We start from the raw sequence: 21,814 nt of genomic DNA, 5'->3' as shown, positions 1-21,814 counted from the left end.
CATCCATGTAGAGTCACTGAATAAAAGCTCCTAGCCCATTAGCGGGGTCGAAGTCTGTTACTTGCTGAGTTGGAGGGCCATCTACTCCTTCCTTATTGGATAAGCGGAAGTGTAGTGTGTTCACAGAAATAAGTATACAGTCCTGCTTGGTTAGCAAAGGAACAGTCTTGATTCCCAGACGTTGTGGAAGCTCAGATTGGAGCTACATCATGGGTTTCTCTGTGAAGAAACAGGAAGTCAGCCTGAGTCACAGGGTAGGGTTAATGTTTGAGAGCTCTGGTAAAGGCCAGACATTCAGTCTCCATAGGCTCTGGTAGTCATCACCTTCAGGTGGATGTGATGTTGACAGAAATAACATGGTTGAGTTATTGAGTGGGATGTGCCCCAGAGAGGGGTGGGCTGGGAGCCTGTGTATTTGGGTTGAAAAGATAGAGACAGTGACTCGCATTGCCTGCCTGGCCAGAGTTTCTGCAGAGGGTCTTTGGGTAACACCTATGTCCGTGCCTGCACCTGTCATTCAAGGGAATGCCTTTCAGTATTGTTCTTGAGATGTCTTTGCAAGTGATCAGCCATCTGTTTATGGAAGAGCCCTGAGACATCCAAGTAGTTTTTATGAGGCGAGGATAAGGTCATTAGGAAAGGTTATATAGTTGCTGTGCATGATGGCACTCACTTTTAATCCCTGCACTGGAAGGCAGAGAGGCAGGAAGATCTGTGTGAGCTCAATGCCAGGCTGACCTACTTAGAGAGTTCTAGGACAGCCAGTAAAATTGTCTCAAAAGAAAAGGAAAGAAAAAGTAACTGTGTGGTAGAAGATTTGGATAGTTGTTTAAATGTCAGGTAACTGTATTTTACACGTGTATAAGTCATAATAATAATGCTTAAGAGAAGTGACATGTATTTATTTATGGGGAGTGGCAGGTGTGCCATGGCACACATGTGGAGGTCAGAGGGCAGCTTGAAGGAGTCAGTTCTCTCCTTCTACCATGTAGGGCCTGCGGCTCAAACTCATCAGGCCTAGTGCCTCCTGCCGAGCCATTTTGCCAGTCCCTAAAGATGTAATTTATATACAGACCTTTTGTTTTGAGACAGAGCGTTATTACCTAGCCAAGGCTGGCCTCAGACTCACTGTGTGGCCTTAGCTGGCCTTGAACTTAGCTTCTTGATTGCTGGAGTTGGCCATACACCCATCGTCTAGAGCTGCTGTCTATTGTGTACTTCTATGTGTGTATTTAAGCCACTTTATGGTGTTAACACTTTCAGGACGCCCTGTGAGGTGTGGGCACTGTTTTTACCCTTGTTCTGGGTATTGATCTCCACATGAAACCATGAACAGAAACTTAAACATCTTGCATAAGATCGCATACGTGGTTTGTGTGCAGGCTGGACTCTGGGCCTTGGCAGACTGGCCTGGAAGCACATTCCTTTGATCATGTGCTGTGTGTACTTTATGACCATCTCTCAGCGACCTAGTTTTTCACAAGGGACACTGTGGGAGGGACAGCTTCTGCTGAAAAAGAGGGGAAAACATCTATTTTAGAGGACCTCTAGATCCCTGTGGCCCTACATCCACAGGCTTCATGGTGTACTCTTGAAAAGATACTAATTGTGCGTGTGCATGCATGTATGCACATGTTCCTCTGTATGTGTGTGTCTGAATGACAAGGCCATATGTAGCCCAGGCTGGCTTCAAACATAATATGTAGCTGAGGATGACCCTGCACCAATCCTCCTAAGTGCTAGGATTACAGATGTGTGTCACAACACCTGGCTGGACTAAGTAACTTTTTTGTTTCTGAATCAGGGTCTGTGTAGCCCTTGCCATCCTGGAACTCTTTATGTAGACCAAAGTAGCCTCAACTCAGAGAGATCCTCCTGCCTCTGGAGTGCTGGGATTAAAGCATGCACTGTTTCACCTAGTTTTGGACTAATAACTTTTTTTTTTCAGTTTTTTGAGACAGGGTTTCTCTGTGTGTAGCCCTGGCTGTCCTGGAACTCACTCTGTAGACCAGGCTGGCCTTGAACTCAGAAATCCACCTGCCTCTGCCTCCCAAGTGCTGGGATTAAAGGCATGAGCCACCACTGCCCAGCTTGGACTTATAACTTTTAAAAAAAATAATTTTTATTTTATGTGCATTGGTTCTGCTTGCATGTATATCTGTGGGAGGAGTCAGATCCCCTGGAACTGGGGTTACAGACAGGTGTGGCCACCATGGGGTTGCTGGGAATTGAACTAGTCCTCTGGAAGATCAGTCATTGTTCTTAACTGCTGAGCCATCTCTCCAGCCCCATGGACTAAGTAACTTTTAAAGCTAATATTTGTCTTAAAGTTTTTGTTGCTGCTGGTTTTAAACTGTGGTATAAGTGACTTTTGTGTTATGGTTTCATTTTCAGGTGGATGCTCGCAGTGACCGGACTGGAGAGGTCATATTTAAAGACAACTTCTCTTCTGCCATTGCTGGTGTGGTAGAGGGAGATTACCGGATGGATGGCCACGTACAGTTAATCTGCTGCTCAGTGGATGGGGAAAGTAAATTGGGATAAGAGAAATCCTTAAGCAGTCAAAATTTCAATTTGATCAGGTTAAAAAGGCCTAGAAATGAATTCTGCAGTATTTTATTAAGCTTTTCTAACAAATTCACCGTAGTCAAGAAGATGAGGATATAGAATTTTGGTTTATCTGGGCAGGTCATTGATGGTCTAAACTAGAAGTGGCTAGCTCTGCTTAGCGCCTTGTTGTCTGTTCAGTCCGAGGCTACCTGCCAGGCACAGCTGAGATGAAGGGGAACCTACTGGACACAAGTGTGGAGCAGGACCTGATCAGAGAGCTGAGTCAGAAAAAGCAGAATCTGTTACTAGAACTTCGCAACTATGAGAACACCAAGGTGCGGTCTTGTTCTAGAGTCTAAAATGTGGGGTTAGCCAGGATGCTCTGCAAGTGTGGGACAGTGCCAGAGTCAGTGCTGGCTGGGGGGCTGGGCCGTCCCCACCACCCACAGAAATGCAGATTCCTTCTGCTTTGTGGCCACTGCCAGAATGAAGAGCCATGAAAGTTGGGTGTGGCAGTAGTAGCCAATGTCACCCCAGGACTCAGAGGGAGGCATGAAAACTGGGTGTGGTGGTATACAATGTCACCCAGTACTCAGGGGCTAAGAGGAGGCTTCTGTGTTCTAGCCCGCATTATATAGCCAGACCTTGTCTCAGAAAAAGGGGAGAGAAGTGCTGGAGAGATGGTCTAGCAGTTAGGAGTCTATATTGAGCTTGCAGAGGACCCACATTTGGGTCCTAGCACCCACAGGCAGCTCACAGTGGCCTGTGACCTTAGGAGACTCCGTACCCTCTCTGGACTCAGCAGACATTGCATACATACATACACAGCCCTCCCCTGCCCCACACATACTCACCTAATTAAAAATGAGTATAAAATGTTTTTAAAAGGAGAGAGAGATGAGAAAGTGAGATAGATAGACAAACAGATGGAAGGACAGACAGACACAAGCATTTGTAAAGGGGATAAAGAGATATGGAGGACCACAGATGAAGACAGGAGTGGGTATTGCTCACAGGACCAAATACAGCAAGGGAACACAGACAAGGTACGTGGGATTCCGAGTTGTAAAGAGTGAGAGGGGTGGGCAGTCTGTCCTGTCCTGAAGCTGCATAGCCGTATTATTTAACTTGGACTTAGTTCCCTGAGTGACTAAGCTGAAGTTAGGAGGTGTCTTGCAGGCAGAACTGAGCAGTCCCCTGAATGAGGCGGATGGGCAGAAAGGCATAATCCCAGCCAATACCAAGCTCCACACAGCCCTCTCAGTCAGTCTGGGGAGCGATGCACAGGATGCACACGCGGAACTGCGAATTTCCACTTCCAATGGTAAGACACTACAGACAGCTGGTACCGGCAGGCACCCGTGCTATCTGGGAAGAGTCCTAAAATGTTGTTTTCCTTCTCCTTACAGATACTATCATCCGGGCAGTACTCATTTTTGCAGAGGGGATTTTTGTGGGGGAAAGCCATGTGGTCCACCCCAGCAATCACAACCTTTCCAGCTCCATCCGGGTACCAATTACACCTCCCAAAGATGTCCCTGTGGATCTGCACTTGAAAACCTTCGTGGGTTACAGAAGCAGGTGACTTTCTGTCACAGGTCATTTCCATAGAGACAGGGGTTTGCTATTACAATTGCCCTCTGTCAGACCAGAGAGGTCACTGAAGGATCTGCTTGCTCGTCAAGGTTTTCTTCTGACCTTTTATTTCCTTAATTTAAATTCCTTGCAGTGAAAATAGAGGCATGTAAGTTTAAGGTGGTTGTTTTCAATTTTTAATCAGGCAATCTCAGGGACACAAAAACATTAACAGCATGTTTGAGCTTTCGGTGAGGATTCATACTTAGCGTGCTCGAGCTCCTGGACTGGCATATCAGCACCACAACTGAAGAAGAGTTGGATAATTATATAATCATAGTTTGGTCACTAACACTCTAAAGGCTGGGAAATACTTAGATAAGGTGCAGTATTGAAGCTGGTGGAAGACCCCACTACACTTGTTGTAGGTAAAGGCCTCTTTATGCTGGGCATGCTGGTGCAGGCCTGTGATCCCACCAGTCAGGCTGAAGCAGGAGGATCAGAAGTTCCAGGCCAGCCGGGCCGTGGTGGCGCATGCCTTTAATCCCAGCACTTGGGAGGCAGAGGCAGGCGGATTTCTGAGTTCGAGGCCAGCCTGGTCTACAGAGTGAGTTCCAGGACAGCCAGGGCTACACAGAGAAACCCTGTCTCAAAAAAACAAAAACAAACAAACAAACAAACAAAAAAAAAAAAAAAAAAAAAGAAGAAGAAGAAGTTCCAGGCCAGTCTGGACTACAGGAGAGTTGAAGGCCATACTGAGCATCTTAGTGAAACCCTGTTTGGTAAAAACAACAAAATCTGCTGATCAATAAAAACCAAAGGCTTTTTATATTCTTCCCGGATGTTGTAAAGCCCTGGTGTGTGAGTGTGTGTATAGGTGGATAGCTTACATTATTTCCAAATCTCAGACTCACTGTGCTGCTACAGAATTTCAGGCCTCAGGTTTTCTCCTCTTTCTTCAGTGTAACCCTCAGACATCTGTTGGTGTTGACTCAGTAATGAGGGTTTTTTTTCCCCCCCTGGGCCGTCACTGTGAAATAGCATTGTACCAAGCCAGGCAAGGTGGTGCATGTAATCTTGGGAGGCAGAGGCAGGAGGACCAGGAGTTCAAGGCCAGCCTGGGCTACATGAGACCCTGTCTTAAAAAGCAGGGGCTGGGGGGTGCAGATTAACACTATACTGAACACTTCTGTGTGTTCATTGGTTGGCCGTAGCACCCAGTTCCATGTATTTGAACTGACAAGACAGCTGCCCCGATTCACCATGTATGCACTGACAAGCCCAGACACAGCTAGCCAGCCTGTCAGCTACGTGAACTTCACCATTGCGGAGCGGGCACAGAGGGTGAGTCTCGTGTTCTTTGCTTTCAGTTTATAGTTTGCACTTCAGAATCCTTTAGTATTTTCTGTGTAGAAGAAATGCTAATGTCATTGTGGTAGCAGCAAACACTATGAACCATGTAGTATGGAGTTTGCTTAGGAACTTCTAAGTTTTGCTCAGTTTCTTGTTAATGCATGCATGTGTGGGCTGTGTGTTTGTGTGTGTTTATGGTTATATGTGTGCATGCCACTGTGTGAGTGTGAGGGTCAGAGGACAAGGTTTGGTGGTTGGTACTCTCTTCCTCCATGTCATCATGCTGACATGGTTTGCTGACCGTGTCATCTTGCCAGCTCTGGCTAGTAACTTACAGGGACACATTACTGGTTTTAGGCATGGTGGCACAGGCCTGTCTGCAATTCCAGAACTTCAGAGGCAAGAGGATCATGAGTTTGAGAATAGCCTGGGCTACATAAGTGAGACATTACAAAATACAACAGAACTCAAAATTTGCTGAAACTTTTCTTCTCTGAATTTTGAAACACACACACACACACACACACACACACACACACACACTTTTCTAAGTAATCCTTAGTTACAATTGAATTCTTACTATTCTAAATTCTCTTCTTTCTTTTGTTATGATATTAGTATAGTTGTCTTGCCTCAGTGTTTCAAGAGAAGAGAAATGGAGATGTTTATGGTAGCAGTGTTCATTTATATATATTCTCAGTTCCTCGCAAGATGAAGGCAGAAGGCTCTCTTGAACCCAGGAATTCCTGACCAACCTAGACTGCATAGTGAAAAGTCTCAAGGGGGGAGAGATAGAAAAAGTAGGATTTAGAGATGGGGGCAATTTTGGTTTTTAGCTCAAGTGCTACCTTAACTAAATGTTTAATGATTTTGAGGAGCTCCCAGCTAATGGGAGCAGAGTATTGCCTACTTCATAAGGAGCCCTGGGAGCTGCCATGACTGGTGTAAAATGCTTTTCACAGCTTAACACCTATTCAGAACTCTTCTGTTCATATTAATACACTACTTGCTTGGCTTCTCTATGTTATACCCTGAGCCCTCCTTTCCCCATCCTTCCAGGGAGGTTCAGGAAGAGGAGCCTGTAGGGCACATGAGACGTGGGAAGGAACTGTGGGAGCTGGAGGTAGAGACAGCTGCTTCACATTTCGAAGAGGATGGGAGAAGCCACCATTAGGCAAGAGAGCCCTGTGGTCTCTGAGAGGGCAAAGCCAAGAATCAAACAGTTGTTGCTTCCGAGAGGGCTCCTAGCATAGCCAGTGATGATGCTCCCCACGTAGTCCCAATCCCAGCCCCAGAGCCAGCCGTCCCCCCTCTGCCAGCCCAGCCCCAGTGAGCTCGGCTGCTGTGCTGATGTCCCTTGAAATGGTGCTGGCGTGGACGCTGCAGCTAGGGACGCGTCAACTCAGGAGATGTGGCACTATTGAGCAGGGGCTTTCATCAGCCAGTGCTTCTGGTTGATGATTCAACACAACCAGATAGAGTGGTTGGCTCCTGACTAAGGAGCAGGTAGAGCAGAACTTGGAGCAGCCTACATTTTCAGGATAAGGAATGGCAGGAGGGCTGTGTATTAGTCCAGGGCAGAGAAGACAGGGTAAGACACTGGCTTCAGAATTCCTGAGAAGGTTTTAACTATATAGATTCTCAGCTCACTAGTCAGGCCCTTGGAGGTAGCCTCATGGGTGATTCTTTCTTGGAAGCAGGATTGCAAACCACTGTAAAGTATTAACATCAAAACTGCAGGTAACCTCCATCTGAGTATGCACATATATACTTAAAAAAAAGATTACACGGCAGTGGATCAGCCCTATGTAGACAGTCCTGTCCATCTACAGAAGTAGCGCCCCCTCAGTCCTGTGTACAGCACATGTAAGATTATTGTAGGAGGACTTGTGCCCGCTGGGGGACCGGCCGTAACTATGTTACCTGTGTAACTCTGAGTGTTGCTGAAGACCAGGGATGAGGGAAAGGGGAGTGTGACTCGCTTGCACGTGGCCTGTATGTGTAGGGGGCCTGGTGGGGCCTAATGTCTTTTAAAAAACCAAGTAGCAAAACCAGAGAAAGGAATTCTTTTCACAATGACTGAACTTTAAAAACTGAAGCACACTTCATTCTATTATTTTTAAGATGGTCACGTGGCTCAACCAGAACTTTCTGTTGCCAGAAGACAGTAACATTCAGAATGCCCCGTTTCAAGTCTGTTTCACATCCTTACGCAATGGTGGCCAGCTCTACATAAGAATGAGATCGAGTGGTGAGGTGACGTATGACGCATGACACATGACACATGGCACCATGGGCACAGGGTTCTGTCTACCATGTTGTTTGACCATACACGTGCAGAGTGTAACTCACACGGTCAAGATCACAGAAGCGAGTTTCCCAGTCAGTGCATTGTGTCCATGTCACTGCTGACACGGGCTTCACTCTAGAACAGCAGTGCTGTGCCTTGTCCTGGGCTTTTATTCCTTCCTTCTATAATTTGGGGAGAGCTGGTGTCTTCGTGTCATTTCCTGTTACCATAACAAAGTACCCTGCAGAAACAACACAGAGGAGACAGGATGTATGTTTGTCAGAGTTCTAGCCTTAGACTGTGACAGTGGAGAAGTCACAGTGGCAGAAGCTGCCCACGTTTCCATCCACAGTCAAGGAGCAGAGGAAGAACTAAGGCATGTGCCACTTGCTCCTCTAGTTCCTTCAGTCCAGGCCCCAGCTCAGGAGACGGCGCTGCCCATCAGGGTGCTGTCTTCCACGTTAGTTTACCCAACTAAGAAAACCCCCTTACAGGCATGCCTACCGGCTCACCAACCCAGACCATTACACTTCCTCTATGGTTGATTCTAGATTGTGTCAAGTTGGCAATTAAAAATAACCGTGAGGAGCAGGCTGTGGTGGCACACAGGAGGCAGAGGCAGACAGATCTCTTGAGTTCAAGCCTGGGCTATGTACCTTGTCTCAAACAACAAACAAAACAAAATAAATAAGTAGAGATGAAAATCATGATAATAATAAGATGATGATGGTTGGGAGCACAGAGGGCACTGCTCTGTCAGTCTGGAGAACGAGCCACTGAAGCCGTGATGGCCATGGTTTTTTGTTTTGAATGAGTAAGTTTATGAAGTGTATAGCAAAAATAAAAGTCAGTGGCGGGAGAGTGAGGAGTAGCTGTCAGAGAACAGAGCACCATCCAACAGGACTGGACAGCATCCAGCAGAGATGGCCAGGGTACCCTGACAGAGAGCAAACCGAGGTAGTACCATCAGAACGAGGTACACAGCATCCAGCAGACTGGGGAAACTGAGCCGCTCACTGTGGAACTTCCAGCTTCCCATTCCCACAAGACAGAAAAATGTCAGCACTCACTTACTGTTTAGCTTTTCTCAAGGACACCGTGTTTTTACTCCTGGCTGTTTGCTGTGGTTTTTTTTTGTTTGTTTGTTTGTTTGTTTTGTTTTGGTTTTGTTTTTTTTTTTTCCCTCCTGGTTACAAAGCCATGTGCAGTATTGTGATCTATAATCCCGGCTACTTGGGAGGTTAGGTTTGAATGATACTTGGCACAAAATTGTTTTAACTGTTTAGCATTGCATGTAGTTCATAAGGTTGCAGGAGTGACCTTTAGCCACCTACAAGCAATAATGACTATGATTTAAAATTTCCTAAAAGCAGCCTGACTTCATCACTGCACACAAGCATGTTCTCATGAATTGTGTGGAGCGTGGAGAAAGTCAGGCGCTGACTCTCATCCATCTGTGAGGATGCTGAACTTGGCCATTTCTCCCTGGGCAGATCACCGTGAATACTAATGATATCGATCTTGCTGGTGATATCATCCAGTCGATGGCATCCTTTTTTGCTATTGAGGACCTTCAAGTAGAAGCAGATTTCCCTGTCTACTTTGAGGAATTACGAAAAGTGCTGGTGAAGGTAAACCATGGTAGCCTCGGAGCTGGAACTATGTCTCCTATAAAGTGAGCAAAGATATGCATTCGTATGTGCCATATGACATTCACGTTCTAGAGAATGTTGTAAAAACTTCGATGAGCATCAGTGCGTGAGTTCCTTAGAGGACGTGTGTAAACGTGAAGCTACCTCTCCATCCCTTGCTTCTCCTGGTTCCAGAGGATGCTCTTCACGCACACACCACACTGTGACTTTGTTTATCCCACCTGCTGCATCCACGTTGGTCTTGAGTTCATTGCTTTCCAAAAACTCAAATTTCAAGTCAAAAAAAGAAAAATAAGGATTAAGATTGGCTGTAGTGTAAAACACCACTCTGGGGGGCAGGGCTGTAGCTGAGGGGTGCCCAAGGTTCATACTCAGTGTTATATTGCCCCCTCCTGAGGAAAAGACCACAGAGAAACCAAAATCTCACCACGAATCACTATGAATCACTTACACCTTAATATGTATGTTGCTGGGACCCTTGTTGCTGACATAGGAAGGTCTAACCTGGGGCATCATCACTGAAGGTAGTATAGACCATTTGTTAAAAGGAGATGAAATGTAGAGGTAGTTAAGATGGTATGACTGAGCAGGGAGGATGAGGGGCTGTCTATGGCAGGCAGTGTCCCAGGCTTCCTGGCTCTGGGGAGGCTTGTGAAGCCTTGTTAATTTGAGTATTCTTGGTCCCGAGGTGGATGAGTATCACTCCGTGCATCAAAAGCTCAGTGCCGACATGGCTGATAACTCTAACCTCATCCGAAGTTTGCTGGTCAGAGCAGAGGACGCTCGTCTGATGAGAGACATGTGAGTATTTACCAGAGCTGGAACAAGTGAGTGGTAAAAAGAAGGCACTCTCAGATGCTGCTTGGCGGAGTCCAAATTAATTCAGTTACCCTGGAAAATACGTTAGCATTATTAGTAAAGCTGAAAATGTATTTGTGACCCAGCAGTTTGCTTGTAGTGTAAGGCTTAGAGAAACTTGTGCTCATTTTATATATTTACACAGCATTCATAAAGACATTGTGTATAAAAACCCTGTATTTATCGGCTTCCCATCGCTACAACAAAATGCCTAAGACTGAATAATGTCTAAAGAAGAGTTGTCTCTTTAGCTTTTGGAAGTTCAAAGTCCAAATAATGCAGCACTGGTTCTGGTGAGGGCCTTCCTAATGGCAGGACCCCACGGTGGGTGGCGTCATGGCAGGAGCGCATGCAAAAGCAAGAAATTGCATAGCAACACTGGAAGCCAGACATACTCACCTTTTTTCTTTTACAGCAGTTCTCTTGAGAAAACTAACTAGGATCCAATGAGATCTATCTTAATCCCTTCCAAAGGCAGCACCCTTAATGACCTTGTACTATACTGTTTTAAAGGTCCTACTACTTAATATTAACAACGGAGGACCTTTGGAGGGCATGCTTAAACCATATCACAATCATAGCAAATCCCCAAATGGAAATCCAAAGTAACATCAACAGTGTGATGGATGTGTTACAAGATCCATCAGGAGGGCAGTGAGTCGTGGATGACTACAACATGAAGAACACAGAGAAAGCTTATAAACACGTCGCAGACTGAAAGAGTTCTCAACTCCCGTGTACAGACTGTTTCCACTTACTTAGTTTGAAAGGTGACAAAACTGTCTGGTTTGTGGAGTGTACACTGATTGGTTGAGGGGGTCCCTGCAGGCAGAGAATCGAACTGTGAGAAGACAAGAATGAAAATCTGGTGCAGATTGACTTCGTCAACCTGGATCAGACCTCCGGGAGTCTAATGCAGGCAGTTCATTGTCAGCATATTTTAAACGTAGTACAATTTGAGAAAACAATTTGGGCAACAATTAGTCCAGTCAGTCCACAGCTGCACAATAAAGGTTAAGGCATGACTACATAGAAACTCCTTTTCAAAGTACATGTGACCATGACGGTGGATTTTATATCTTAAAGGCCTAGAATCAAATTGTGGTCTCTGACCAATAGATATCATAGAGGTTACCAGGTCATAATGTATACGTCACATCTCCCCTAAGGATGGGTAAGAGTCTAGGGAGGAAAGAGTCTGGGATAATCATTCTGGGGAATTTGGGTGAGGTCTGCCTCTATAGCAAAAGGTGGGAGAGGTCTGCCTCCACAGACAGCAGAAAGGTCACCAGGCCATTAACAAAATCCACTCTCAGCTTTCTGGATGGAATGCAGGCATTTGATTTTTGTCTTCTCCATTGAGGATACTCCCCTGCCTGATTAACATTCCTGGTTCTCTTAGTGTTTCTCTGTGAGTACAAGGTCTTCTGTGCCCCCCAACAATTAACTCCCCGCTTTCTTCTCCCCAGCCTCTGGCGGACACTAGTCTGCTTGTTGACTATCGATTGTCTTCTAAGCTGTGTTTCTCCTTTCGTGTGCCTATGGGCTTCCTCACTTGTGTGTGTTAGCTTTGTGAACAGGGCTGCAGCACACATGCAGTGCTAATCTTTTAAAGACCCTGATTTCAGTTCTTGTGGTCAGCAAGCCAGAGTAGGCTGCTGGATTATACAGTATTTCTGTTTTAGTATAGTTTAGTATGTTTTAGTATAGTTTTGAGAGGCTAGTCTCAAACTTACAGTCCTCCTGCCTCAGACTTCCTGTGTAGGGCTACCAGCAAATTCTGGAGGAAAAGTAACACTAGTTTTTTTTGCCATCATGTTAAATTTGTTAATTGTGTTAGAAGTGACATTAACATGGTGTCGTGTTAGCCAAGAGTGCACGATTGACGGCTTTGAACTTGCTCCAGTCCTGTCTGCTTCTCAGCAGGGCTGGGAAGCTTCCTTTATCTGGGTATCAGCCACTTCAAGGGCTTATTTTTGTCCAGTCTTTAAAAACTGTTCTTGTGCCAGGCTGTGGTGGCGCATGCCTTTGGCCCCAGCATTTGAGAAGCAGAGGCAGGTGGATCTCTGTGAGTTCCAGGAAAGCTAAGGTTACAAAGAGAAACCCTGTCTCAAAAATAAACAAAAAAACTCAAAAAGAACAAATCAATAACAAAAACTGATGTAATTGTTGTCTCTGAGGTTTATTGCTAACGTAGGCCTAGTTCTGGAAGGTTCTAACCTCCATACAATCTAATCTGGGCCTAGAATGTTTTCATCCTCTGAGACTTACTACTGAATAAGTTTACCCTTTCTAGCTCTTTCTGAATTCTTGTTGGCTGGTTTAACTCAGCTGTTAAACTCCTCAAACTCCTCTCCAAGATGACTAACTCAACTTGGTTTCTCTCTCAGTCTGTTTTGCTCTGCTTGGCCTCAAACTAACTCTAGCAACCCGTTCTGATATTTGGTTCCTTCTCATTCTCTGGCTTGTTCTGTCTTCACCTGTTTCTAGTTTGATCTCTTTCTGCAACCTGTCTCTGTACAACTGTCCCAGTAAAACTGCCTCCCTTCTCTTTCTCTCTGCTCTGCTTTCTTAAGTAGCCTCTCTTTTCTCTCTGCTCTCCTGAGAGTTAGACATATCCTATTCTGTCAAGTCTTTTTCTGATTCATCACTTTGTCTGCCTCTCAATTAGACATCACTTTCAAAATGGGTGCTTCCTTCTACAAACTAACTTTACCTTTATTATTTGGGATTAAAGGTGTACTAAGGGTGTGTCTGTATTCCAGCCAGAGGGATTAAAGGTGTGTACTAAAGGCTGAGTCTCACCACAACTAGAAAGTTTTTTTCAATAAATAACACAATCTCAAGGATCAAATATCCTGCAACATCTTGCAGCCATTTTTGCCATGTTAAGTTTGAGCCTAGATGTTATTTATTCTTTGCATTATAAATAGTAGCTTTTACATTGCATTTTCTGTAATTATAGTTTTCTGTGTTAATGAACACTTGATTTTATAAAATGCTACTTAAGAATTTTCAGATGAAGGGCTGGAGAGTGGCTCAGCCATTAAAAGCTAGACCAAAAATATGTTTCCAGATATGGCTGGGTATGATAGCGCATACCTTTAATCCCAGGAGACAGAGGCAGCCAGACTGGTCTACAAAGTGAATTCCAAGACAGCCAGGGCCACACAGAGAAAGAGAATTTCCAGATGTCTGCTGTAAATTGACGTAGGGTTTTGCTTTTCAAAGGCCAACTACTTCTGGGTCTCCACTTGAGCTTTTGTTTCTCTGATGTTGATGGCCTTAGCATTTGATTTCACACAGTATGAGGCTCCTGAGGAATAAAGTGTCACCAAACCTTCATGTTCTTCTCAGACTCATTTGTACTTCCCATGCAGACTCCATAGACAATTGTGCACGCTGTTTATTTGTATAAATATAGTTGATATATAGCTTGTCAAATGCACACAGAAAACAAGTTTCAGAACTTCCCTGATGGTGTTGCTACCGCTCCAATCAAGATGTAGAGGTGGTCAGTTTATCCCCTCCACTACCTAGTAGATATGTGTTCCCTAACTTTGGTGGTTATATTTTATAACAGGTTTTGTAGACATGCATTTTTACTTGTCTTGGGATAGGACTACTGGGTTATAGAGTAAGGATGTAGAAACATAGAAGGGTTTTTTTTCCTTTTCCTTAAACAAAAGTATAGAGAAAACTAAAGCTGCTTATGTATTAAGAAATTGCCAGGGTTGCAGAGAAACTACCATTTTGTATTCAGCACGGCATGAGTTTCAGTTCAGCCTTTTTACTTAAATAATTTTCATTGTTGTATAGGAATATTTTGTTGTGTGTTTTAAATTTTTCTTTTACATTCATTTAATTTTGTATGGGCACAGGCATGAGTGCATGTGTAGTACATAGAGGTCAGAGGACAACTTCTATTGTGTGGGTTCTGGGGGTTCAACTCAAATGATCAGGTTTGGTAGCATGCACCCTTATCCACTGAGCCATCTCACTGGCCCATGCTTTATTAAACTTTATAAGATATGAAGCTGAGTATGTTCTCTAGAAATATTTTACTAATAGGCCTTTCTATTTAATGAATTACTAATTTGAAACTTGAAGGAAAGATAGCTACTGCCTTGCTGTCTTGTCCCTGCCCACCAGCCCAGGGCTTAAGTTTCTAAATATAAACAAATCATGGACCAATTACTCAAAAAGCTCACTTGTTTTTCTATTTATCAGGGGGAAAAAAAAAGAGGATATTTTGATGGAAACTTTTGGATGTTTGCAAAGCCAGCCTCAGTAATTAGCCTGTATTAGTGAGACTACAACTAAAAGCATGTTTTCTCCTTCCCTCCTTCCTTCTGTTCTTTTGTGCCCAGGCTTTTGTGAGTGGCCCAGGCTGGCTTTGAACTGTGTGCCATCATGCTTGGCTGCTTTTCTTTTCAATGTGAGTCAGAAGCCTGTTGAGTGTTGATTCTAGGTTTCTACTGATTTACACAGGAAAACAATGAAGAATCGTTATATGGAGCTCTATGACCTTAATAAAGATTTGCTAAACGGATACAAGATTCGCTGTAACAACCACACAGAACTGCTAGGCAACCTCAAGGCAGTGAACCAAGCCATCCAAAGAGCAGGCCGGCTGCGCGGTGAGTCTGTTCCTGGACCTGATTTGTAGTGATATTCTGAAAACATGAGAACATGGAAGATTGTGGATACATTATAAAACTCACACTGGAGCCTAAGGCAGCCGCCCTTCAACTCTCCAGAGCTGGCCTTAGAGTCTGCTCCTCAGACCAAGGGCTTTAGTTTTCTCCAAATAGATTTTTGTTTCATTTTTGTTTTACTTGTTTTATTTTTTTTAAAGAAATAAAGCCTTACAGGGCATGGTGGCATACATTGTTAAATCCCAGCACTTGAGAGGTAGAAGCAGGCAGATCTCCTGTTAGTCTAGGCCAGCCTGGCCTACAGAATGAGTCCCAGGACAGCCAAGGCTACATAAAGAAACCCTGTCTTAATAAACAAACAAACAAACAAACAACAACAACAACAAAAGAAAAAAGCCCTAAATTCCTTTTCTAAGATCTTGCTGTAGCTTCTAAAGCAGCAGTTCTCAACCCGTGGGCTGTGATCCCTTTGAAGGTCACATATCAGATAATTATAATTCATTAAAAGTAGCAAAATTGGTTATGAAGTGGCAAAGAAACAATTTTATGGTTGGGGGTAACCACAGCATGAGGAATTAACTGTATCACAGGGTTGCAGTGTCAGGAGGGTTGAGAAGCACTGTCCTAAAGGAAAGCTTAGTGTTTATAATCCAAAGGAAGTAAATAACTTTAAGTTAGGAAGAAAAAAAGATGAAAACTCCTGAGGCAAGTGTGGAGAGAGAACAGTAGGACTGGCCACAGGAAGTGGAAATGCAGCCCAGAGCTGCTGATTCTGCTGCTTTGATCGAGTTATCTTTGTTTCGAGTGTGAGCCGAGTCATCTCCACAAACCTACTTTGATTCTGGCTTGGGATGACCTCTAGGTTTGTTTTGTAAGAAATTCTGTCTTTTCTAGGAGGTAGCACGTTAGCAAACTTTGTATATGTAACTCTTTTCTACTCTGGTTTTATGCCGTCTTCAAACTGTCCTTACCCCAACCTCCTATTTTTCCAGACAGGGTTTCTCTGTGTAGCCCTGGCTCTTCTGGAACTCACCCTGAAGTCCAGACTGGCCTTGAACTTAGAGATCCGCCTGCCTCTGCCTCCAGAGTGCTGTGATTAAAGGCATGTGCCACCATGCCTGGCTTGGCTTTTAATCATCTTTTGGGATGCACTGACTTGATGTTTTTTTCTCATACAGTTGGAAAGCCAAAGAACCAGGTGATCAGTGCTTGTCGGGATGCAATTCGAAGCAACAACATCAACACGCTCTTCAGAATCATGCGGGTGGGGACTGCTCCTGCATAGGAGATGGGGAGAGGAAGGAAGCTCCAGCAAAAGGTTTATGTCTAGACATGGAGGCTGGTTGGCCTGGCTCACATCCTGGTGAACGCAGGCTGCTAAGGGTGAAACCAAAGACAAAGCATTCCGTCTGAAAGTCTCCTTCATTTGACATCAGCAGTGTTGCTGATGATCTGTATGAGAGAGTAAGACTTCTTAAACCATATTACTGTTTCAGAGTTTAACTTGTTTTTGTACATAAAGTTAGTGTATGAATTTAACTCCCCCCTCAAAATTGTTACTGAAATTTAAAATGAGTATTTACTTTTTCATTAAAAATAAAAGACACTGGTCTTCCTTGTTGTTTATAAATTACCACCATAGCAGAAGTGCACAAACACTTTTATTTTGTGGGGAAAAACAAAATTACAAACATCCATTTTTTATTAATCACTCAAATATATGTGTAAACATTTATATTAAGGAAAAACAAATTTAAAGGCAGTCTATCAGCTGGGGTGGATTAGCTGGATATGATCTCCAAATCATCCTGGCTGCTCATTTTCATTCATAAGGAACTTGAAAGGTGAACGCTTAAGGACCCACTGAGGGAACCATTTTCATTCTTGTATGCAGTGGCAGCCTGAGTGGCTCCCTCTAAGCCCCACCTGACAAACTGCCCCACAACCTTGTATTTACCCAACAGGAGACAGGAAGAAAGAGAGAACACAGAGGAGTCATGCTTCCTAATACAGTGCAGGGTGGCCACAATGACACACTCACAGCAACACAGGGTTGTCACAGGATTTCAACTGACCTTTGTGTTTTCCCACCGTTTTAAATTCTCAACAATGAACATGCATTATTTATATAGTTTGAAGAGATATCTTTGGAGGGAATAACACCTTTAGGAAAAGGAGTTACAAGAACTGGAAGTTCACAGCTGGGCACAGTGGCACTCTGTAATCTTAGCCGTTGCAGGGCTAGGGTATACAGAGACCCTTCTCAAAAACACCAATAAATAAGAAAACAGAATTAGAGGCGCATTAAGAGAGACATGCCATTGGTCACACAGAAAATAGCATAGCTTTTACCAAGAAGAGGTATTGAGAGCCCACATTTGACTCTTGTGCCCCATGCCCAAAGCAGCAACCAATCAGGATCAAGAATGAAGCAATTGCAAGCTGAGGCAAGGTTGGACAGACAAAGCAGAAGCTTTCTGCCTTTCAACATGGACGACTTGTTAAAAATACTCTAGCTTCAATAGCCTTAGCTTATGTAATAAATTTTAAACTTTAATATTTAGAACTTTGACTTATAACTTCTCATTGTATAGCTGTACAAAAATATTTCCTTCAAGTTATTTTCATTTTTTTAAGCTTTCTGAATTTTCTGTTAAAATACTAAGACACGCACACACGCACACACACGCACACAGGCCCACACACTTATGATTGTCGTCATCATCACTGCCTTCTACCTGTGTGTTCTTCCCCTATGGTCTTTGGGGCAGTTAACATGTGCAGAAGAACCGGCCAGGAGCCATGCCTTCCTCTGAATACCTTGCGAAGGGTCTGCCTGTAGCACATGGGAGTTACTGCCTTAACAGAGTGCACTCTGAGCAGGTAATGTGAGCAAGCACACAGAGTGGTGGCCTGCTAGTGACAGTAGTGTGCACAGCTGCCTAGGCTGTGCTCTCATGCGGCGGCAGCACAGGTGGCCTGTTCTCACTAGCCTCCCCGTGACTCTGAGTGATTTGGAATACAGGAATCTGTCAGCTCCGCTGTAGACTTACGGGCCCACTGTCATACACCATTTATCTCAAGGACACATCAATGATGTGGCACATGGTAACTGAAAAAAGCAGCTGCTCATCAGAGCAGAAAAGCAACCTGCAGGTTCTATCATTCTTGCAGGCCAGGAGGCTCTGCAAAGACAGAAGAACCCTTCAGAGTTCTTTCCATTCAGGCACTTCGACTGGGGGGAGAGTGGGTCTGCCTTTAGTCTGCAGCAGTTCAGAAAAGGCAAGCTGCAAAATGAACCATTAGCAACAAAGACTGTGTAGTCCTACCTGAGCACTACTGTTTAAAGTGCTATGGAGTCTACAGCAGTATGCATGGGCAACAGCCCATCACTGCCTGGCGAGGGAAGGCAACTAAAACTAGGTCTGGATAGTCTTCTTTTGGTTTTGATTTTTGAATCAGGGTTTCACTGAGTAGCTCTGGCTGTCCTGAAACTCTCTTTGTAGACCAGGCTGGCCTTGGATTCACAGATCTGCCTGCCTCTGCTTCCTGAGTGCTAGGATAAAGATGTGTGCCTCCCACTCCTGGCTCAATCTTTGTTTTTGAGACAAGGTATACTGTTGCCCAGGCTGGCCTTGAACTCACTGTGTGGCTGAGGACAGTCTTGAACTCTTGATCCTCTTGCCGCTATCTTCCAAAATCTGGGATTAAAGTATGGCCCCCCTCAGTTAGGTCTGGATATTCTCATGTCATTGTTTGAAATTACACAACATAAAACTTGTAAGTATCCATTAGGGTATGAATGTTAAATGTGTTTTGATGACTGGGGTAAATAAAACAAATTGAAAGCCATCAATCTAAAAGACAGAATGCATGTGATGAACTTTTAGGATTTCAGAGACGTGTGAATAAGACACTTGAAGGTCTAGTGCTTTTCTTACTAATAAGTCCACGCTGAAACCCACAAGGATAGTCAGAAAATGAGAAAGCAGCAAACGGACACCGTGTGGGGCAGTGTGAGGACATCTCTCAGCCATCATGCACTCCCCCACAATGGGAAGAGCTATGCCACAGCCCCATGGAGCAGTTCACGGAAAAGAACAGAAGCAAAAGGAGGGCTTCTTATCCTCCTGACACTGCCTTTTAGCACGGGGTCTTTCAAAAGGAAGGAAAAGGCAACAGGTTTCACACCTGGCCCTCCAGCATTTAGGACCAAATAGTCGCTGGGAGGCTAGACTCAGAGAAGCCACGATTCCAGATTTGGAAGGCAGTAGACATGAGAGGAAATACGTAGGGCAGTAAGCAGCCATGGAATTCCTGGGGCTGTGTTAGTTTTCAGCCAGACCTTTTCCAAGGGAGCAAGACTACCTAGCCGAGAGCACCCTGTCCCGAGAGTCAGGGTGGAGCACAGCCCACAGTGGGAGCAGAGTAGTGACTCCGAATGTGTCACAGCTCGCAGGCTCAGCATGAAGAGGGTTACACATGTTTCTACAACCACTTAGGAGTGAAAAAGAAAAACACTGGAAACGCTGATGGACCCTGAGGACGCTGTGCTAAGTGAAACAAGCCAATTAGGAAGCGAGACACACTGTTCGGTTCACTCGTGAGGCAAATGGTCAACAGAGAAGGGCAGCAGCATTTCCCTTTGGGAAGACAGAAAACCATTCCCATTCCCTATGGGATATGGATGTTTTCCAGATGGCAGTGATGGGTGCTTAGGAGCACTTCCATGTGCTCAATTCCACGGACTATACATGCAGGAATTGGTAGGTGCAGTAGCTCATGCCTGCAATTCCAGCATTTAGGAGGCTGAGGTGGAAGAATCAGTACTTCAGAGCTAGCCTGGGCTACAAAGTAAAACCCTGTCAAAAGAAACAAAACAAAACCTCAAGCCAAAAAAAAAAAAAAAGTTACCCTGCTAAATTTTGTATATACGCCATACATTTAAAAAAAAAAAAAATCACCAAAGTTAGAAAGTTGCCAAGGCAGCTACTATAGAACCAAAAGAATTCAAAAGGGGAAAAACATTTTTTAAAAAACCAAGGGATAAGCACATAGCTCTAGCATGATGTCTAGATTGAGGACAATCATGAATTTTATGAAAGGATGACCAAGATTTGTTTTGTTTTGGGACAGGGTCTCACTGTGTAAGCCACACTGACCTTGGGACTGAAGGTCCCCTTCCTCTGCCTCCCGAGGCTGGCATTACAGGTGTGCACCAGCACAGCCAGCAAGGACAGCCTGTTACCCAGCATGCCATGCTTTCCTTCACTCCACCAAGACCCCGTGTCCCCGGCACTGGTGGAGTGAATGCTAGCTGGCTTTGCCTAATCCTGTTACTCATAATAGACGAAGGCGAAGTCCCAGAAACCACTTCTGTTTGGGAAGTTCTTCCTTTGCTCTAGGCTTCGGTGGTTAATGTGCTTCACAAATCTCAGAGTTTCTCTGTCTCTGTAGACCAACGCCAAAGAATTGTTTTCTGGATTCACTATGAGCAGCTGTAACAGGAAACACAAGACACAAGAGAACTCAGAGCCCATTCTCAGTTCATCGGCAAGTCACCACGGACGCGGCAGGAGAGTCACCACGGGGCAGGAGAGTCACCACGGGCCAGGTGGTTTCCATGTTGATCATTTAAGCTAAGGAGGAGGTTCCAAAGATGTTTTTATCAGGAGACGAGCTTTTCTCTGTCTAGACATTTCCCCAACAAGCTCTGCCTCACTAGCACAAACTCAGAAAAGGTTTTGTCTAATGTGTTTGTTTCCAACTGCCTAGAAAGAGTGCTGGGCGTGAGCCCCTTAACACAGGCCCTCAGTAAGGCAGAACAGTATGTGCTGATTTTCCTTTCAAAGCATCACTGCAAGCTCAGTATTTTCTTGTAAAATCAGAGCCACCTCGAGGCAGGCCAACATGGATTTATCAGCTAAAAACACTGGCTGAGGTAATAAATTAGTGTTTCTTGCCAGTTGTGGTGGCTCACACCTGTAACATCAGCAGTTGGTCGATGGAGGCAGGGGTGTTGTGCCAGGGATGAGGCCTGCCTGGGCTCCTTCTTTAGTGAGGCCCTGCCTCAAACAAACACACAAAACCAATATGTAAATAAATTGTTGTCTGAAGAGCAGAACTTTGTCAAGAGCTAGACAGGAGAACTTGTGAGAAGGAAGCCACTTACCTCTTCATCTTCACCTTTAGCAATGTAGGAGGTAAAGCCGCCATATTCTGGCTCCCAACCTGATGAGGGAAAGACAAACAGCACTGAGCTTCCACTGGCAGAGTGACTGCCTGCTGAACAGGCTCTGGGACTTCTGTATTGGCCTTTGGCATCTGTTATCATGGATTCCCTCTGTTGAATGCCTAATTTCCCAGACAGCTGAACTGAAACCAGGCTTACTAATGAATACTAAAAGAGGAAATTAAAGGAATTAACCTTTCCATACCCAGAAATAAATCCTATTTGGGGAGACTGAAACTCACCACCCCCATCACCCTTTAGAATTCTGAGACTGTGGCCACAGGCAAGCACTTCAGAACTGGCTCAGCTGGAAGAGCTCCGCCTGGACTAAGGAGGAGATTCAGTGCCTCGCTCCTTCCTACCTTCACAGCCACAGTACAGAAACAGGTCCAGGGCAAATTCAGTCTTGCTGTTGTCGTGGATTAATGTGTAGTGACCAGTCTTCCAACGCCTCAGCTCTCCCTGGCACATGGGAATGCTTGATTCTAGGAAAACACAAAATAACGCCTAGTAAACTTTTTACAACTTTTATACAAATGCTTGAACGCAAGGCCCCACCATAAGGTCTTGTGTCAGTCAGAAGTTATGAGGTCTTACTATTTAGTGGGGAGAATGCTGAGTTTTAATCACCCCCCAACCCCCTGCC

The 21,814-nt window shown here is 44.6% G+C and overlaps 2 protein-coding genes across 2 annotated transcripts in view; one reads left to right on the top strand and one right to left on the bottom strand.

Annotated features, from left to right (window-relative positions):
- Positions 1 to 16,545, top strand: part of Bbs2 (Bardet-Biedl syndrome 2) — a 32,440-nt gene extending 15,895 nt beyond the window's left edge. The window contains exons 8-17 of the mRNA XM_034522469.2: positions 2,395 to 2,530; positions 2,749 to 2,885; positions 3,730 to 3,874; positions 3,960 to 4,131; positions 5,340 to 5,469; positions 7,603 to 7,734; positions 9,262 to 9,399; positions 10,109 to 10,221; positions 14,770 to 14,918; positions 16,115 to 16,545. Of these exons, the coding sequence (XP_034378360.1) occupies positions 2,395 to 2,530; positions 2,749 to 2,885; positions 3,730 to 3,874; positions 3,960 to 4,131; positions 5,340 to 5,469; positions 7,603 to 7,734; positions 9,262 to 9,399; positions 10,109 to 10,221; positions 14,770 to 14,918; positions 16,115 to 16,221 (1,359 nt within the window). The 3' untranslated portion in view covers positions 16,222 to 16,545. The remainder of the gene's footprint in view (positions 1 to 2,394; positions 2,531 to 2,748; positions 2,886 to 3,729; positions 3,875 to 3,959; positions 4,132 to 5,339; positions 5,470 to 7,602; positions 7,735 to 9,261; positions 9,400 to 10,108; positions 10,222 to 14,769; positions 14,919 to 16,114) is intronic.
- Positions 16,546 to 16,579: 34 nt separating this feature from the next.
- Ogfod1 (2-oxoglutarate and iron dependent oxygenase domain containing 1) overlaps positions 16,580 to 21,814 on the bottom strand; it is a 31,993-nt gene continuing 26,758 nt past the window's right edge. Inside the window, exons 11-13 of the mRNA XM_034522470.2 lie at positions 21,531 to 21,653; positions 21,109 to 21,167; positions 16,580 to 20,434 (exon numbers count right to left, since the gene is read on the bottom strand). Of these exons, the coding sequence (XP_034378361.1) occupies positions 20,273 to 20,434; positions 21,109 to 21,167; positions 21,531 to 21,653 (344 nt within the window). The 3' untranslated portion in view covers positions 16,580 to 20,272. The remainder of the gene's footprint in view (positions 20,435 to 21,108; positions 21,168 to 21,530; positions 21,654 to 21,814) is intronic.

This window comes from Arvicanthis niloticus, chromosome 18 (assembly GCF_011762505.2).
Source record: "Arvicanthis niloticus isolate mArvNil1 chromosome 18, mArvNil1.pat.X, whole genome shotgun sequence".
Classification (NCBI taxonomy): Eukaryota; Metazoa; Chordata; class Mammalia; order Rodentia; family Muridae; genus Arvicanthis; species Arvicanthis niloticus.
Note: the sequence above shows the minus strand (reverse complement) of the source record. Positions and strands in the feature narration are given on the sequence as shown.